This window comes from Hypanus sabinus, chromosome 4, assembly GCF_030144855.1.
Source record: "Hypanus sabinus isolate sHypSab1 chromosome 4, sHypSab1.hap1, whole genome shotgun sequence".
Classification (NCBI taxonomy): domain Eukaryota; kingdom Metazoa; phylum Chordata; class Chondrichthyes; order Myliobatiformes; family Dasyatidae; genus Hypanus; species Hypanus sabinus.
Genome location: NC_082709.1, coordinates 117349416 through 117366989, shown reverse-complemented (window position 1 = coordinate 117366989; position 17574 = coordinate 117349416). Strand labels below are relative to the sequence as shown.

At 41.2% G+C, this 17574-nt stretch overlaps 1 protein-coding gene across 1 annotated transcript in view; it reads left to right on the top strand.

Moving 5' to 3' along the window:
- reps2 (RALBP1 associated Eps domain containing 2) overlaps positions 1-17574 on the top strand; it is a 228725-nt gene that overhangs the window by 145981 nt on the left and 65170 nt on the right. The window contains exons 7-9 of the mRNA XM_059968006.1: positions 2229-2292; positions 10927-11075; positions 14843-14949. Of these exons, the coding sequence (XP_059823989.1) occupies positions 2229-2292; positions 10927-11075; positions 14843-14949 (320 nt within the window). The remainder of the gene's footprint in view (positions 1-2228; positions 2293-10926; positions 11076-14842; positions 14950-17574) is intronic.

Here is a 17574-nt window from a genome sequence, read left to right as displayed (position 1 = left end):
GGGTTGCAAGAGCCACACAACAGGAGCCAGAAGGCTTACAGAAATGGATGAGTGATTGGGTGTGCATTGCATAGATAAAAGAATCAAAGATTAACAAAATGTGAAGAACAATTTCCATTTAATCCATAATATGCTTTTTAAGCAACACACACGAAATGCTGGGAAAACACAGCAGGTCAAGCAGCATCTATGGAAATGAATCAAGAGTTGCCATTTTGGGCTAAGACCCTTCTTCAGGACTGGAAAGGAAAGGGGAAGACAACAGAATAAAAAGATGGGGAGAGGGATAGGAAGATGGCGAGAAGGTGATAGGTGAAGCCAGGTGAGTAGGAAAGGCAAAAGGGCTGGAGAGGAAGGAATCTGATAGGAGAGTAGAGTGGACCACAGGAGAAAATGAAGGATGAGGGGACCCAGGGGAAAGTGATAAGCAGGTGAGAAGAGGTAAGAAGCCAGAGTGGGGAATAGAGGGGAGGGGGAGAGATTGTTTTTACTGGAAGGAGAAATCAATATTCATGTAGCAGGTTAGAGGCTACCCAGAACAAATATAAGAGCTTGCTCCTCCATCCTGAGGGTGGCTTCATCATGGCACAAGAGGAAACCATGGACCAACGTATCAGAACAAATGTTTGGCCACCAGGAATTTCCACTTTTGGTGGATAGAATGGAAATGCTGAACAAAGTGGGTCCCCCAGTTCACAATGGGGCTCATCAATGTAGAGGAGGCCACATCGGGAGCACAGGACCCAGCAGATTCACTGGTGAAGAGTTGCCTCACCTGCAAGGACTGTTTGAGGCTCTGAATGTAGGTGAGCGAGGAGGTGAATAGGTAGTTGTAGCATTTTAGCCACCTGCAGGGATAAATGCTGAGAGAGAGATTAGTGGGGAGGGGCAAATTGGTAAGGGAATCGCGGAGGGAACCGTGGAGGGAACGATCCCTGTAGAAAATGGAGGGGGTGGGGTAATGATATCTTTGGTGGTAGGATCCCTTTGGAGATGGCATAAGTTGCGGAGAATGATGTGTTGGATGCAAAGGCTGATGGGGTAGTAGTTAAGGACAAGAGGAATTCTATCATTCTTAAGGCCGCAGGAAGATGGGGTGGAGGAGATGCGGGTGAGGGCATCATCAATAGGGGAGGAAGGGAAACCCGATTCTTTGAAGAAGGAGGACATCTCTGATGTCCTGGAAAGGAAAGTCTCATCCTGGGATCAGATGAAGCGGAGATGAAGGAACAGAGAAAAGGGAATAGCATTTTTCCAGCAGTCAGGGTGGGAGAAATATACTCAAGGTAACTGTGGGTATCAGTAAGTGTATAAAATATATCAGTTGACAGCTATCTCCAGAGATGGAGACAGAGATCAAGAAAGGGGAGATGGTTGTCAAAAATGGACGAAGTGAATTTAAGGGTAGGGTAGAAGCTGGAGGCAAGATTGATGAAATTGACCAGCTCAGTATGAAGCAGCAATAATGTAGTTGTCAGTGTAGTGGAGGAAGAGCTGGGGAGCTTTACTGATGAAGGCTTGGAATATGGACTGTTCTACATAGCCAACAAAAAGGCAAGCATAGCTGGGGGCCCATGTGGTAGCCCACGCCACCCCTCAAGTCTGGTGAAAGTAGGAGGAGCCGAAGGAGAAATTGCTGAGGGTGAGAACCAATCCTGCCAAACGGAGGAAGGCGGTGGTGGAGGAGAACGGATTGATTATTCTATTGAGAAAGAAGCAGAGAGATTTAAGGCCTTGATGGTGTGAGGAGGATGGAATAGAAGTGTATAGGGACTGGACATCCATGGTGAAAATAAGGAGGTCAGGACCAAGGTATTGGAAGTTATTGATGAGATCAAGAACATGAGAAGTGTCATGGATGTAGCTGGGAAGGGACTGAACCAAGGGGAATAGAATGGAGTCGAGGTATGATGAGACGAGTTCAGTGGCGCAGGAGCAGGCAGAGACAATGGGCCTACCTGCACAGTTAGGTCTGTGGACCTTGACTAGGAGGTAGGAGTGAGCAGTGCTGGGTAAGGGAACTGTTGAGTTTGGTGGCAGTTCTTCAGAGTGGATAAGGTCAGATGCATTTCAAGTTGTTTTAGTTTCTTCTTAATTTACAAGGCCAGAGCTAATAGTCTGTGATCCCTTGGGTTTAAATTAAGCAGCAAAGATTTGCAGATTTAAAGTTATTTCTGTGCTCATTTTCACACAGTTTTAGTCACCAATTAACCCAAGTATTCTTACAGGGTGTGTTGCTAAGGATCTCTTCACCAAGTCGAAGCTTCCTATCCCTGAACTTTCTCACATATGGTAAGTCAACTCCTGTTTACCTTTTTCACCCTTGTCACCTGCCGTTTCCAGCTCCAACCATCAGCATGTCAATCACAGTTACTGCATTTTATTTTCCAGATCAATATGGATTTTATAATGCTGGACTGATTCTGGCAAATTTTAATCTTAGTTGAAGCTGCAGTTAATATTTTAGTAGTTTTTGTTTGTAAATGGGAACTAGGGACTCAGACTAAATTGCGAAAATAATGATGAGATTGCAACCATGCCAGAAGACGTTTTCCTTGCTGGCAATTTTGGTTGAACAACGATTACAGATGAGTTGTGAATTACACAAAAGTTTGCAAAACCCCACCACTTTTCTGGCAGATAGTCATTATCCTAAAACATTAACTCTGTTTGACTGCAACAGATATATTTTTTTAGCTATTTATTTCTTGCACAACATTCTCTTGTCAATCTTCAACTACTGTCTTGAGGCTGCCTGAATGACTGACCTTATTGCCCCAATTCCTCATCACTCTCGGTGCATAGATTTATCAGTGGCATCACTTCTGTTCCTGCCAGTACCCATTCTGGCAGAAGTTGACGTTTATTTAAATATTTAGACCATCCCCATCACAGTATCTGCACAAAGCCCAAATAAGTCTTACTCATTCATTTTCTATGTTCCACTGTGTGTGGAATGTTTGGTGCTGCCCCTATCTATTAAATAATAACAAGCTTGTAGTAAAACATTATGACCCTACTTCACATCAGTTGTTTAGACAGCCCCAGAATTAGGTTTGCCAGCGGCTTAAAAGGTGCTTAAGCATCAATGCAGAAAATAAAAAATCAGTAATGCCCAATGTTTTATAATATTGGACGGTTGTGACTAGTGGTACCCCACAAGGATCTGTTTTGGGACCTCTACTTCTTGTGATTTTTATTAACGACCTGGATGTGGGGTTAGAATGGTGGGTTGGCAAGTTTGCAGATGACACAAAGGTTGGTGGTGTTGTGGATAGTGTAGAGGATTATCGAAGATTACAGAGAGGCATTGATAGGATGCAGAAGTGGGCTGAGAAGTGGTGGATGGAGTTCAACCCGGCTTATGGGGCGTTGTTAGCTTTCATAAGTCGAGGGATAGAGTTTAAGAGACGCGATGTAATGATGCAGCTCTATAAAACTCTGGTTAGGCCACACTTGGAGTACTGTGTCCAGTTCTGGTCGCCTCACTATAGGAAGGATGTGAAAGCATTGGAAAGGGTACAGAGGAGATTTATCAGGATGCTGCCTGGTTTAGAGAGTATGCATTATGATCAGAGATTAAGGGAACTAGGGCTTTACTGTTTGGAGAGAAGGAGGGAGAGAGGAATAGATAGAGTGGACAGCCAGCACCTTTCCCTCAGGGCACCACTGCTCAATACAAGAGAACATGGCTTTAGAGTAAGGGGTGGGAAGTTCAAGGGGGATATTAGAGGAAGATTTTTTACTCAGAGTGTTGTCGGTGCATGGAATGCACTGCCTGAATCTCTGGTGGAGGCAGATACACTAGTGAAATTTAAGAGACCACTAGACAGGTATATGGAGGAATTTAAGGTGAGGGGTTATGTGGGAGCAGGGTTTAAGGGTTGGCACAACATTGTGGGCTGAAGGGCCTGTATTGTGCTGTACTGTTCTGTGTTCTATAAATAGTTCATATTAATTTACTGCCTTTGTAAATATAGACATTTTTAAGCAACAAAAGGCAGTTTGTTAATGAAGGTTGCACTCTTGGTGCACCAGAATTCCTTTGATTTTCAAATATCATAAGTGAAGAAAAACTTGTTACGTATACCAATAAGAAATCAACTTGCCTTTGCACAAGTTCATAGGATGCCTAACTATTTACAGAGATATGAGAATACAGTAACTTACCTTCACATTTATGAGGAAGCTGTTACTTCTGCTGATCAATTGTATTGAAATCCAGATGTAGCAATTGAAGGATAAAGCCTGCATTTTAAAAGTTGCTTTGTAATTTGTTTGAAGAAAAGAAAATTAGATAAATTGTTAAGTTTGTGTGTGACACACATTCAAAGTGTCAGAGAAAAATATTCACATGATTAAAACAGTTGCTTTCTTGCATTTCTTCCTGTTAATTAAATCTGGAATGTGTCACAGAAAAATTATGTTTTAATTTCAGTTTCCGAATAGATAGATATTATTGCCTGTGAAGTAATTTCCTACCAGATTTCATAGATCACGAGATAAAGGAAATAATATGCAGCAACAGTCTGTTAGGGGAACTCGACAGGCCACACATCATCTGTAGGATGAAAGGAATTGCCAACGTTTTGGGTCAAAACCCTGCTTCAGGAATGAGAGGAGAGGCAAGATGGCCAGTATAAAGAGGGAAAGCAAAGCTGTGAGACAGGAATCTGAGGTGATTGGTGGGCTGAGTGGTGTAAGATGACAGGCAAGTCTACTGTGGTTGAGGGAGCCTGCTCTCACCTTGCCTCCCCTCCAGGCAGAATTGATTAGAGTTCCCCTCATCCTCACCTTTCACCCTATGAGCTACCTCTACACTATTATCCTCCTTCATTTCCCTCAGCTGCAGCCAAACCCCACCACCAGCCATATCTTCTCCTCCCTACCCCTTTCTGTCTTCCACAGTTCTGTTATGTTGTGTAATTTCAAAACATTAGACGAATTCACATGAAGAAATGGGAGTCTGAAATGAGGGTCTAACTTCAATTAACTTCAAACAAGGTGCTTACATATCACGTGGTAGCTGATTTTGTGTTCCATTCCTCTCGCTGTGTTATTTTTTAGTCCAAACATCTCACGGTGCTTGAATGGGTCAGTAGCCATCTCAAGTTCATTCAAACAAAATACCTTGTCGCAAGTATTATGTTTTGTAACTTCAAAATGTTAAACTAATTTGAAGGAAGACACGGGAGAATGGGATGCAGGTTTAACTCCGTGTCTATTGTAAGAAAAACCTACACATATCACATGGTAGTGTGATGACGTATGTAATTCACATACTTATATTATTGAATTATTTTAACAAAAAAGAATGTTTAATCAACCAATATATATACAAGATTACTCAAATGTTATTGAAATATTAAATACGCAACCCTCTTAGCCTGCTTAGCCATAAAGTCCAACTTAGAAGAAAATGCATCTCTGCAAAATACACAATATAATATATAATACAACTACTATATACAGGCATCCACAGCATAATTAATTTTAAATTGTCCCATTCAGGGCTAAAGATTTAATTGCTATGGAGGTTTTCTTACTCTTGAGGGATAAGGTCTTTCCTGACAAGGGGGATCACTCTGCTTGGCACTTGAGGCCTGGCTGTGAAAGCAGTTTCAGTTTCTGGGGCCTCCTCCGTGGTGGTTCTTGGAATTGTTTCTGAGACTGCAGGAAGTGGTTCTGACAGCTCTGAAGACATTTATTCTTCCTTTTTCTTCTTCTAGTCTGCGTGTCTTGATCTTGGGAAGGTGCATTTAGTTCACCGGAGTATTTTCTTATTAATCTTTCTATCTTGCTCCCTTTACAATCTGAACTCTCCTCTTGGTTTCCTCATCCACAACATCATCTAAAGAATTCTCTATTTTCTTATCTCCATTGCCTTTTCTTTTTGGCCTTCCATTCATCCAGCTGGGCTTTGGTCTTTGCATCTTCTTTTACAAGCTGCTTTTTGTCTCCCACTTGAAGTTCATGCAATAACCTCAATGCATGCAGAGTAGATTCTGGTTTTTTATACTCACAAAAGCCAAGTGCTTGCAACTATCCTGAAACTCCTTGAACTTTCTTCCAGCTTAAAAACCAAGCCACATTACTGGCTGATTAACATGTCAGAAACTTTCTCAGATATGTTGCATAGTAAAACTGTTGTAGTCAGACCATTTATTTTGTCACTTTCACATTGCCTCTGAGCAACATGGTCTTTCCTTAGTCCAATATCCTTTCCAACCAGAGGCACAGAGGTTAGCACCAACACCTGTTTGTCCTCTGGGCAACAGTTCATGGTGTTTAGCACTTGTGGCATTATCTAGTACCTTTCTTAATCACTTCCATGTGGCTTCATTGCCTGGGTTATGGCATGCAAGTTGGGGATGGATCTCCTATCAAGTTGTAGTTGTCTCAGCCAATCCTGTCCCCACAATGCTGGTCCTCTTATTTTTACCACATACAAGCTCGACGTAGCTGGTTGTTGTTGTATTTCATTGTCACGAATGTCGTTCCCTCAGGAGTTATCCTTTCTCCACAAGTTGCTAGTTGGATGTCTGCAGGCTTCCGTGCAGTATCTTTGAAATGCTTTTTGTGGACTGACTGAAACAGGCAAACCAGTGTCCAGTTCCATTTTAATTCATTGGCTTTTCACTTCTAGCATAAGCCATATCTGCTGTTTCCTGGTAGTTTTCAAGTTCTAAATCTCAAGGCTATTCAGACCTGTGTCACTCTCATCATTATCAGATTTTTCATCAGAGGCAGGCAGATTAGTGTACTTTTTTTAATTTTTTTTATTAGTTTTTCAAAACATTTTACAAATTAAAAACCCCAAATCCCAATGAGGAACATTAAAGCAGTGCAAAATTAAGCATACAATAACAATATGTTACAAAGGAAGAGAATTTAGCAAAAAAAAAGCCTAAATTAAAGACGTAAGCTTAGTGTCCTCCCCAAGACCCACAACACAAGAAAAAACAACAGCAACTCCAGACAAACCAAAACACAATATAGAGAGTATAAGTCAGGACAGCCAAACTCCCAGACTGTGAATACACTCAGCAACAGAGGGTAATAATGCCTTCTACCAGAAAAAAAGGAGCTGAAAGCAAGGGACCGAAGAGAAAAAAAAACCCTAGTCAAGAGGAAGGTTATGAAAGTACTCGATAAAAGGTCCCCAGACCTTATGGAACTTTAGATCCGAATTGAGAACTGAATAATGAATTTTTTCGAGGTCCAAACAGGCCAAGATGTCGTTAAGCCATTGAGCATGAGTGGGTGGGGCAGCATCTCTCCATCTGAGGAGGATCAAGCGTCTAGCCAGGAGAGAGGCAAAGAATAATATTCGGCATTTGGTCGGACCCAGACATAAATCTGTCTCGCCCCAAAAACCGAACAGAGCAATTAAGGGGTTTGGTTCTAGGTGCTGATTCAGAATACACGATAACGTAGTGAAGACATCTTTCCAGAATTTCTCCAAGCTAGGACAGAACCAGTACATATGGATGAGAGAGGCCACGCCCCTCTTGCATTTATCACAGAGCGGACTAATGCTAGGGTAGAATCGAGATAGTTTAGATTTAGACATATGGGCTCTATGAACAATCTTAAACTGTAAAAGGCAGTGGCGAGCACAAAGAGAGATTGAGTTAACCGATTTGAGAACTGAATCCCAGCTCTCCTCAGATAAGGAGATATTTAAATCCTGCTCCCAGGCCATTTTGATTTTATCCATGGGGGCCCGTCGTAAGGCTGCTAGTTTATCTCGGATAGTTGATATTAAGCCTTTACCTAGTGGATTCATGGAAAGAAATAGGTCCATAGCATTTTTCACAGTCATTTCAGGAAAGTTAGGAATTAAAGGAGCAATGAAGTGTCGGATTTGGAGATATCTGAAAAAATGAGCATTGGGCAGATTGAACTTAACAGAGAGCTGCTGAAAAGAAGCGAAGCGATTATCAATGAAAAGATCTTCAAAATGTCTAATGCCCTTCCTATACCAAACCTGGAATGCTGAATCGTACGTAGTAGGTAAAAAAGGTGATTATGAGCAATAGGGCTGGAAACGGAAAACCCCTGGAAACCATAGCATTTCCTGATCTGAGCCCATATACGCAAAGTGTGTCAAGAGGATTAGCTATTGATCTGGGCAGACTACTAGGGAGTGCAGAGCCAAGAAGTGCAGATTAGTGTTCTTTTTGAAACTAAAACTTGACTTTTTAGCTTATTCTGTTCATTGTGCAGTCCATTTATTTTTGTCTGCCCACATGCTCTTTGTCTGTGTCCTAATTTATTGCATTTTCAGCAAGTTTTGCCCTTAAACTTGCATTGGCCTGGTGTTTGTGAGCCTCTGCCACAACAGTAACACAATTTGTTCCACCAGGCTGGTTTCTGTTTAGACATTGCAATTCTGTTCATGGTCAGTTACATTCCTGACTCAATTGCATCTGTCTGCAATTGTGATTGAAACAGCAATTAATTGCTCTTTTAAATGTAAGTTGTGCTTCAGTTAGGACTGGACTCCTCTTCTTTTTGATTCCACTGATGAAACCTACAGCATTCTGCCATCAACAATGACTTTTGTTCTAAGTGTTCCTGCTTTACTCTGACAATATCAACAAAGCTCATTTCTGCTGGTTTGGTTGGAATAGTCAAACTTCAAAGCTAGTTATATGCCTTCAAATCCAATGAACTCAGCAAAATTAGTACTCGCTTCTTATTGACTATTTCAGTTGCTTCAATACACTGTTCCAGTAGCTCAGTATACATGAGCCAATTACCCATTGTGTAATCAAACTCATTGATCTTTAAGATGGAGCCAGCCATTTCTGATTTTTTTTTAATGATTATTATTACCTGGTACTCCCTTTTTAAGAACCCTGAATCCTTCTGTTTACGGCTTTCTTTTTCAACTTGTTTGTGTCTTCCCTTTTGAAGAATGGGCTGCACTGATTTTTGTTTAAAATTCAACCATCTCTGCACATGTTGGGCTGTGCCGCTTTTTAATTGCCATTCCTGTCGCTGCGGTTTTTTTTAGCTCAAATGTCTCGCTGCACTTGAATGGGTCGGTGGCAGTACCAGGTTCATTTTAAAAACCTCATTGCAATTTTATGTTTTGTAATTTAAAAACATTAAACTAATACAAGGGAAGACCTGGGAGTCCAGGAATGCGGGACTAACTTTCTGTCTATAAGCAAGACCCACACATGTAACATGGTAGTGTGATGATGTACACAATTCACATATTTATACATAAAATTTGTAATTTATTATTTTAACAAACAAGAATTCTTAATAACCACTATATATATATATATAGTGTGTGTGTGTGTGTGTATATATATATATATATATATATATATATATACACACACATAGTATATACTATATATAGACACTATATATATATATATATGTAGTATATATACACTATATATGTAGTATATGTGTGTGTGTGTGTGTATGTATATATATATATACTCACACACACTATATATGTACACACACACACGATTACTCAAAAAGTATTGAAATATTAAATACACAACATGGATCTCTCCCTTTGTGACACCCTGGTCCATTCATGCTTCCCCACTAATCCCCTCTGACTCCTGACACTTTGCCCTGCAATTACAGGAGTAATGCTTGTACTTACACCTCCTCTCCCACTGCCATCCAGCCTTTCCAGATAAAGCAACGGTTCATGTACACCCCTGCCAACCTTGTCTACTGTATTCGGTGCTCCTGATGTAGCCTCTTCTGTATTGGTGAGACAAAACATCTACTAGGTGACTGTTTCACTGAGTACCAACATTCAGTGTGCATTTGCTATCCCACACCTGCAACTGCATGCTATTTCAGTTGATCAGCTCATTCCCACAATGACCTGTCCAGCCTCAGCCTCAGCCCTCTCTACTGCCAGGGTGAGACCCATTGCAAACCAGAGGACCAGCACCTGGGTAATCTACGACGCATTAGCATGAGCATTGTTTTCCATTTTTAGGTAACACTTCCTCCTGTGGGTTGTTTACCTTCCCCACACATTCTCTGCTTTCAATTTTACACTAGTCCTCTCATTTCTGTTCCCTTTCCATCAAACACTCCGATCTGCCATCACCCATCTTTATTCTCTTCCCCTCCTGATTTTATCAATTTACTACCTGCGCAGTTTACCCACCTCCCCCCCCAAATCTGGTGATTGTTCCAATTGTTGTTCACCTCTCCCCTAATGGTTCCCATTCTCACCTCCTTGACCTATCAGAATGCAGCATTGTTATAGAGTTGTTAGAGGATGGAAAATGGCCGTTCAGCTCATACCTATCCGTGCCAACCGAGAAGTGTAATCAAGCTAATCCCATTTCCCAGCACTTGGCCTCTACCCCTCTAAACTCATGTCATTCATGTGCCCTTTTACATAATTCTTAACTATATCTGATGTAGTTGCCTCAACCACCTCTTCTGACAGCTGGTTCCATCTATATACAACCTACTGTATTTTTAATGCCCCTGTTACTCCAGTCAAACTAACAGCCATGCGGTTTTCTGCACAAAAGTTTTCTTTAAACTTTCCCCCTGATGGAATGAAGCCTTTCTCCATCCCTTCTTGATATGGCTACATGCAGCTGACTAATTTAAGCCTCTAAATTATTTGTATCCTATTTTTGTCCTGTGGGGCTTCTCAAAACACGACTGTGATTAAACTATTGGGAGTAAAACATTTGTACTTTCTTTCTAAATGTGGCATCTACAAAATGATAGCATTGAATATTCTACAAGGATAATATTTAAACTTAGAGGACACAATTCTTGCCTTTTTGAAGAAAAAAGTAATGTTCCTCTGGATATCATGTGGAAATTATTCTAAAGTCCTCAAAGGACTTGTAGGCTCTTGATCCAGACGAGGTCTTTAGCCCTTAATGCTAATTGCTTTTATGTTCACAGGGAGCTGTCCGATGTGGATTGCGATGGAGCTTTAACACTGTATGAGTTCTGTGCTGCCTTTCACCTCATTGTAGCCAGGAAGAATGGCTATTCACTGCCGGCCACACTTCCTGAAACCCTGCTGCCTGAATATCTACAAAGGAATGAAGGTGAGAAGAATATGAAAGGTGACTTCAGTGGGGAATCATATTTTAAGATGTGCGGGAGAGAGAAATCATGCACAAGATCTACTTGAAGGAATTAGTATTGCAGTGTTGGTCCCCCGATGACTGCAGCAAAGCAGGATGCAATTATCCCATTAAACTTAGTGCAGGGCAAATTAAACTCATGTATGCAGCACACCAGTAGAGTGAAACTTGCCACATTTGTCTACAGGCTGAGTGTCTAATCATCTATAATTAAGGTATGAGCAGAATGATAGCAACTTTTGCCACATTTATATTACTGGCTGATTTATACTTGTGCGTCGCACCTACGCCGTAGGTACTGCGTACCCTACGCTGTAGGGTGACGTGCACCTCCCCAAAAAAGTATCACGCGTAGCAACGACGCAGAACGCAACAACTGTGATTGGTCCGCTTGATAGCATCTCATTTCCGATTGCTTCTTCTCCGCCATGTCTGTACACCGATGCGAAATAGATGAACCAAATCGTTAAAGCTACCTGCCAACATGCGAAAATGTTTGAAATGCATTTCCTCGTCCATGTCTCTCTTGAAGAAGCTCAACACAGTGCCACCCCACTGCCAACTAGAGTTTTGGCACACACCAACACATGGTCGCTACGGCGTAGAGCGATGCAGAAGAGAAAATCAGGGCTACAGCATAGCCCGTACACACACCTGTAAATCAGCCTGAACTCTGGCAAATGGGATTGCTGTAGATGGGCAACAAACTCATGATGGATGTGTCTCTTGTACAACTCCGACTTCATGAAGGAGACTTCAGAGATCTATTGTAACTTTTGGTAATAGAGAGAGGATTGGGCAGTAATCCTGACTGTTGAAATACTCAATTGTTCCTCATTCAACAGGGTTAATAATTGTATTTTTTTATTTTGATTCAAGAAGGTGGAAATTTATCCAAATTTTTCTTCCTTTGTGAGAAATGCTGTATTTCTCACTGATAGGGTGTTATTTTAATTTAATTCCATTCTCTTGAATTTTTTCCTACTCATACAGGAGTTCCCAACTTTGGGATCCACGGACCCCTTGCTTACATTGAAACATAGAAACTTAGAAAACCTACTGCACAATACAGGCCCTTCGGCCCATGATGTTGTGCCGAGCATGTACTTATCTAGAAATTACTTGTTACCCACAGCCCTCTATTGTTCTAAACTCCGTGTACCTATCCAAGAATCTCATAAAAGTCACAGTTGTATCCACCTCCACCACCATTACTGGCAACCCATTCCACACACTCACCACTCTCTGCGTTTAAAAAAACTTACCCCGACATCCCCTTTGTACCTACTTCCAAGCACCTTAAAACTGTGCACTGATGTTAGCCATTTCAGACCTGGGAAAAAAGCCTCTGACTATCCATATGATCAATGCATCTCATCATCTTATACACCTCCATCAGGTCACCTCTCATCCTCCGTCACTCCAAGGAGAAAAAGCCAAGTTCACTCAACCCTTAATGGTGTTGGTCCATGGCATAAAAATGGTTGGAAAAGCCTAATGTAAATGAAGGAGATTTTAGAACATAGAACAATAGAGCACGTGGCCCATGATTTTGTGCTGACCTTTTAACCTACTCGAAGATTAAGGTGCCACAGTAGCGTAGCGATTAGCACAATGCTATTACAGCTCAGGATGTTGGAGTTCAATTCCAGTGGCATCCTCTGGAAGGAGTTTATATGTTCCTCCCCATGAATACGTGGGCTTGAATTGGGAGCTCAGGTCTCCTCCTGCATTCCAAAGATGTACTGGTTAATAGGTTAATTGGTCATTGTAAACTATCCTGTGATTAGGATAGGGTTAAATGGGTGGGTTGCTGGACAGTGGGGATTGTTAAGTCAGAAGGGCTCTTTTGTGCTGTATCCCTAAATAATTAAAGATTAATCTAACCCTTCCTTCCTGCACAACGCTCCATTTCAACGACCCCACCTCACTCTTCCCAGGCTTTACTACAGCTGCCAGAAAAAATCTGGACACCACATATAGACTCAGAAGTTGACATGCCAAAACAGCGCAAACGCTACACCAATGGGGTGCCCTATTAAGCCCTAGTTTGCCCCGGTGGTTCCCCAGACTAGGACATCCTCCACCAGGTCCAAACATGACCTCTCACCAAGAACCGAGACGGCTTTGCCGCAGTCCATCAATGCGGCCACGAGCTGGAGGACCGGCTTGACAAAAACCAATTAGAAGTGTGAAGAGAAAACACCTGCCAAACTAGACAGCAACCCGTTTTCCTTTCAAAAAAATTCTATCACTGACATCCCCCTATAGTTTCTTCCAAGCACCTTCAAATTATGTCCCCTTATATTAGCCATTTCATTCTCTAGAAAAAGTCTCGTGCTGTCCATTCTGATTACTTGGTACATCTCCACCAAGTTAATCTCATGCTCCTTCATTCCAAAGCTCCAGCTCGCTCAACCTATCCTCGCAAACCACACTCTCTAATCCAGGCAGTGTTCTGGTAAGTCTCTAAAGCTTCCATATCTTTCCAAGAATGAGGCAACCAGAACTGAACACAATACTCCAAGTGCGGTCTAACCAGAGCTTTACAGTGCTGTAGCATTACCTCATCGATCTTGAACTCAGTCCCCCAACAAATGAAAGCCAACACAATATATGTCTTAACCACCATGTCAACTTGTACATCAATTTTGAGGGATCTGTGGTCATGAGTCCCATAGATTAATGATCTACTTTGTCATTCATGTAACTCTCCCCGCCCTTCATGTCCAGCTGCCCCAATCTCCTCATCCATCCAATGTTTCTTCACAATTGCAATCTGAAGATCTGATATTACCAACATAAAGTCAGTGTCTTAATTGATCAGCAAAGCCACTCTGTACTGGTGGTGAACAGTGGAGAAAGTGGTTAAGTTCCTGGACTAGCAGTCTGGAGGTCTGGACAAACAATGCAAGAATTAAACTAAATTTGAAATTAGTTTAAAAGAATTTAAAAAATATATGCCCTGATTTTCATAACCTAGGTACTATTGGATTGTCATTTTAAAAAAGAAAGTCTGTGTTTGGGGATGGAAGAATACTGTCCTTTCCTGGTCCAGCTTGTACATGACTTCAGACACCTGTCTGTGTGGCTGACTCTTGACTACCCTGTGAAATGTCCCAATTGGTTACACATTTAAAGGCAATTACAGACAACTAATAAATGCTGGTTCAGATGGTCACCTTCCAAGAGCAAGTAAACAAACCAGCAATGCTTCATACTTCCACTGCAAGCTTACCAGGTATCTAAGAGATTAGTTGGCCAGTGTGTTGAAAACAAGCTGCACAATGAAAGCAATTTCAGTCTCAAAGTACAAATGACATTATTCCTGCTTCTTTGACAAAATCAGAGATTTCAGCATTTTAATATTAGGAATAAGTAGGTGACATTTTGAATCTGTTTATGAGCAACCCAGAAAATCCAAATTCTGTCTCAAATGTCCCAGACCTGTTGTACTTTATCTAGAATGAGATGGAGATGAATTAACTTGACTTCAAGTTGGAATTTGACTTCAGGGCTATCATGCTATTTTAGCATCAATGAGACTAGAAAAAAAGGTTCACCACAATAGAAAACAACAATACAACTGCAAATTTCATTGAATTCTTTCGAATATGGTTTTATAAATGTGCAGAACTGAATAACCTTCTCCATCTTGATTGCATTGATATTCTTGTCTGTTGGTGGTGTGTTTTCATTAACTTACAATGGTGGTGTTTCTATTTTAGTACCTCCAGCTTTGATGCACAAAGATGTATGTTTGTGTTCCCATGGCAACTTGGCAGTTGAAGTTCAACCAGTACAACAGCAATGGGGAAACTGGAGCCACAGTGAGGTGAGATTGCAGAAGTGATGGGCATTTCATTGCTACTCTTGGAAAACTAAGTTTATTCATCAGAACCGCTATAGTACAGTCAAATAAATGTTTCAAAATATCATAGAAAGTAGAAGAAAGGGTCTAGATCTGTTTTAACATATCCGTGGACCATAACTTTATTGTAGTGAGTACATCCATCTAATAAATACTATTCCCTTGTAACACTTGCAAAACAGAGATGATTGGTTACTCTGAAGACAGCTGTTGGTTTCAAGAAACATTTCTTTAAAAATTATAGTTTTTGGATGCTTTAGGTTTAGATTTATCTACACCCCGATCTTCAAAAACAAATAAATTAACACAGAAATTTGTCACTTTACTTTAAACAGTTATGCAAATATGTAATAAAATACTTTCACAAATCTTGGAAGGTGCAAGGGCTTTAAAATTGATTAGTTCTTTCCGATATGTAACCACCTTCACAGCATTGTAGATACATTACCATATCTGTGCATTTTATGTCCCATGAACGACGATAACCAAAAATCCTTTTAGATTGGGGTTGTGAGAGAAATTTTGAAAGGGGGAAATGTCTTTCATATTTTGATCAGTACTCAAGATATAGTATTTTCAATTTTTATTACCAGGGAAACCTCATCTGGTCTTCAGATGATGGATCTGATGTTTATGTTTTCCCTTTAAGACAGCAGATGTGATATCAGTCTCATCTGAAAATCAAGCGTACCCAGTAGTGCAGTGTCTTTCAGTACCACACTGTAATATCTTCTTAGCACGGGGGTTCCCAAACTTTTTCTTATGCCATGGACCTCCACCATTAACCGAGGGGTCAGTGGACCCCAGGTTGAAAACCCCTGACCGAGATTCTTATCTGCACCACCATCTAGTCATCAGAATCAGGTTTGCTATCACCAGCATATGTGGTGAAATTTGTTGTTATGTGGCAGCTGTACACTGTAATAGATAATAAAATAATTATAAATTATAAGAAATATATATATAAAAATATAAATTAAATAAGTAGTGCGAAAAGAGAGGCGGAAAGAACTTAGGTACTGTTCATAGATTCAATGTCCATTCAGAAATTGGATGGCAGAGTGGAAGAAGCTGTTCCTGAATTGTTGAGTGTGTACATTCAGGCTTCTGTGCTTCCTCCCTGATGGTAGCAATGAGAAGAAGGTATGCCCTGGGTGATGGGGGTCCTTAATGATGGATGCCATTTTTTTGAGGCGTTGCGCCTTGAAGGTATTCTGAATGCTGGGGAGGCTAGTTAATTCCCATGATGAAGATGACTGAATGTACAACTTTCTCCAGCTTATATCGGTCCTATGCAGTGGCCCCTCCATACCAGATAGTGATACAAGCAGTCAGAATGTTCTCCAAGGTACATCTGTAGAAATTTGCTAGTTTCTTTGGTGATATACCTTTTCTCCTCAAACTTCTAATGAAATATAACCACGGTTGTGCTTTCTTTGTAACTTACGACAAACCTACCAATCACTTTCCTTATGATCCAAGTCATTAATATATTTTATAAACAGTAAAGATTCCAGTATCCCTGTAGTGTACCATTGGTCAAACTCTCGATCAGAAAAACACCCTTTCACCACTACTCTGTCTCCTGTCAACAAGCTAATTTTGGATCTAAATTAGTAGTTTAAAATGGCTTCAACCCAAAGCATGGTCTGTCCATTTCCCTCAGTGATGTTGCCTAACCCACAGAGTTCCTCTAGCATTTTGTTTTTGGCTCCAGATTCCAGCATCTGCAGTCCCTCATGTCTCGTTGTCTTCACCTTTGATTTCGTGTACCAGCTTCCTGTGCGGGCCTCTGTCAAATGCTTTACTAAAGACCATAATAATAATGTCTATCTCCCTGCCTTCAACAATTTTCTTAGTGACTGCCTCCAAAAACACAGTCAAATTTGTTTATCCTGCACAGAGCCATGCTGTCTATCCCTGATCAGCCCCTGCCTTTCCAAATGTACACAAGCACTAGTCTTTAGAATTTTCTCCAATAATTCCCTACCCTGACAGAGGCTCACAGAGCTGTAGTTTCCTAGCTTATCCCTGTTGCCCTTTAAAAATGAACATTAGCCACCAAATTAGCACCAGAGAGGGGTAACTTACTGTATGCAGCTCCCAAGGAAATTGTTAAATATTCCTGTTTACAACTGCTGTAGCTGAAATCTGCCACCACAGACTCTACAGGAAGCAACATTGCTTCAAATCACTTAAACCTTCAGAACTGACATACTCAGGACTGCATTGCACCCAGGGAGTGAGTGCAACAGAAAGAAGCTCAGGGAGCATCTTCATTGTCTCACGAGCTCCAGGTAAAACAGAAACATGGACTACTAAGCCACATGACCCCCCCCCCCATCCCCAACCCCTGCAGTTTGCCTGGCTGATGTGCCGTCTCTGGAAGATAAAACTGAAAACCTCGGTGAGATTGCAGTATCAGAGGGATATCATGGGCTATTACACACTCTGCTTCACAGAGACATGGCTCACCTCCAGCACACTGGGTCACGAGGTCACCATCCACTGCGTGGGCTGGACAGCAGCATCAGCTAAAGGCAGAGGTGATGCTGTTTGCTTCATGGGCAACTTATTGTGATGCACGAA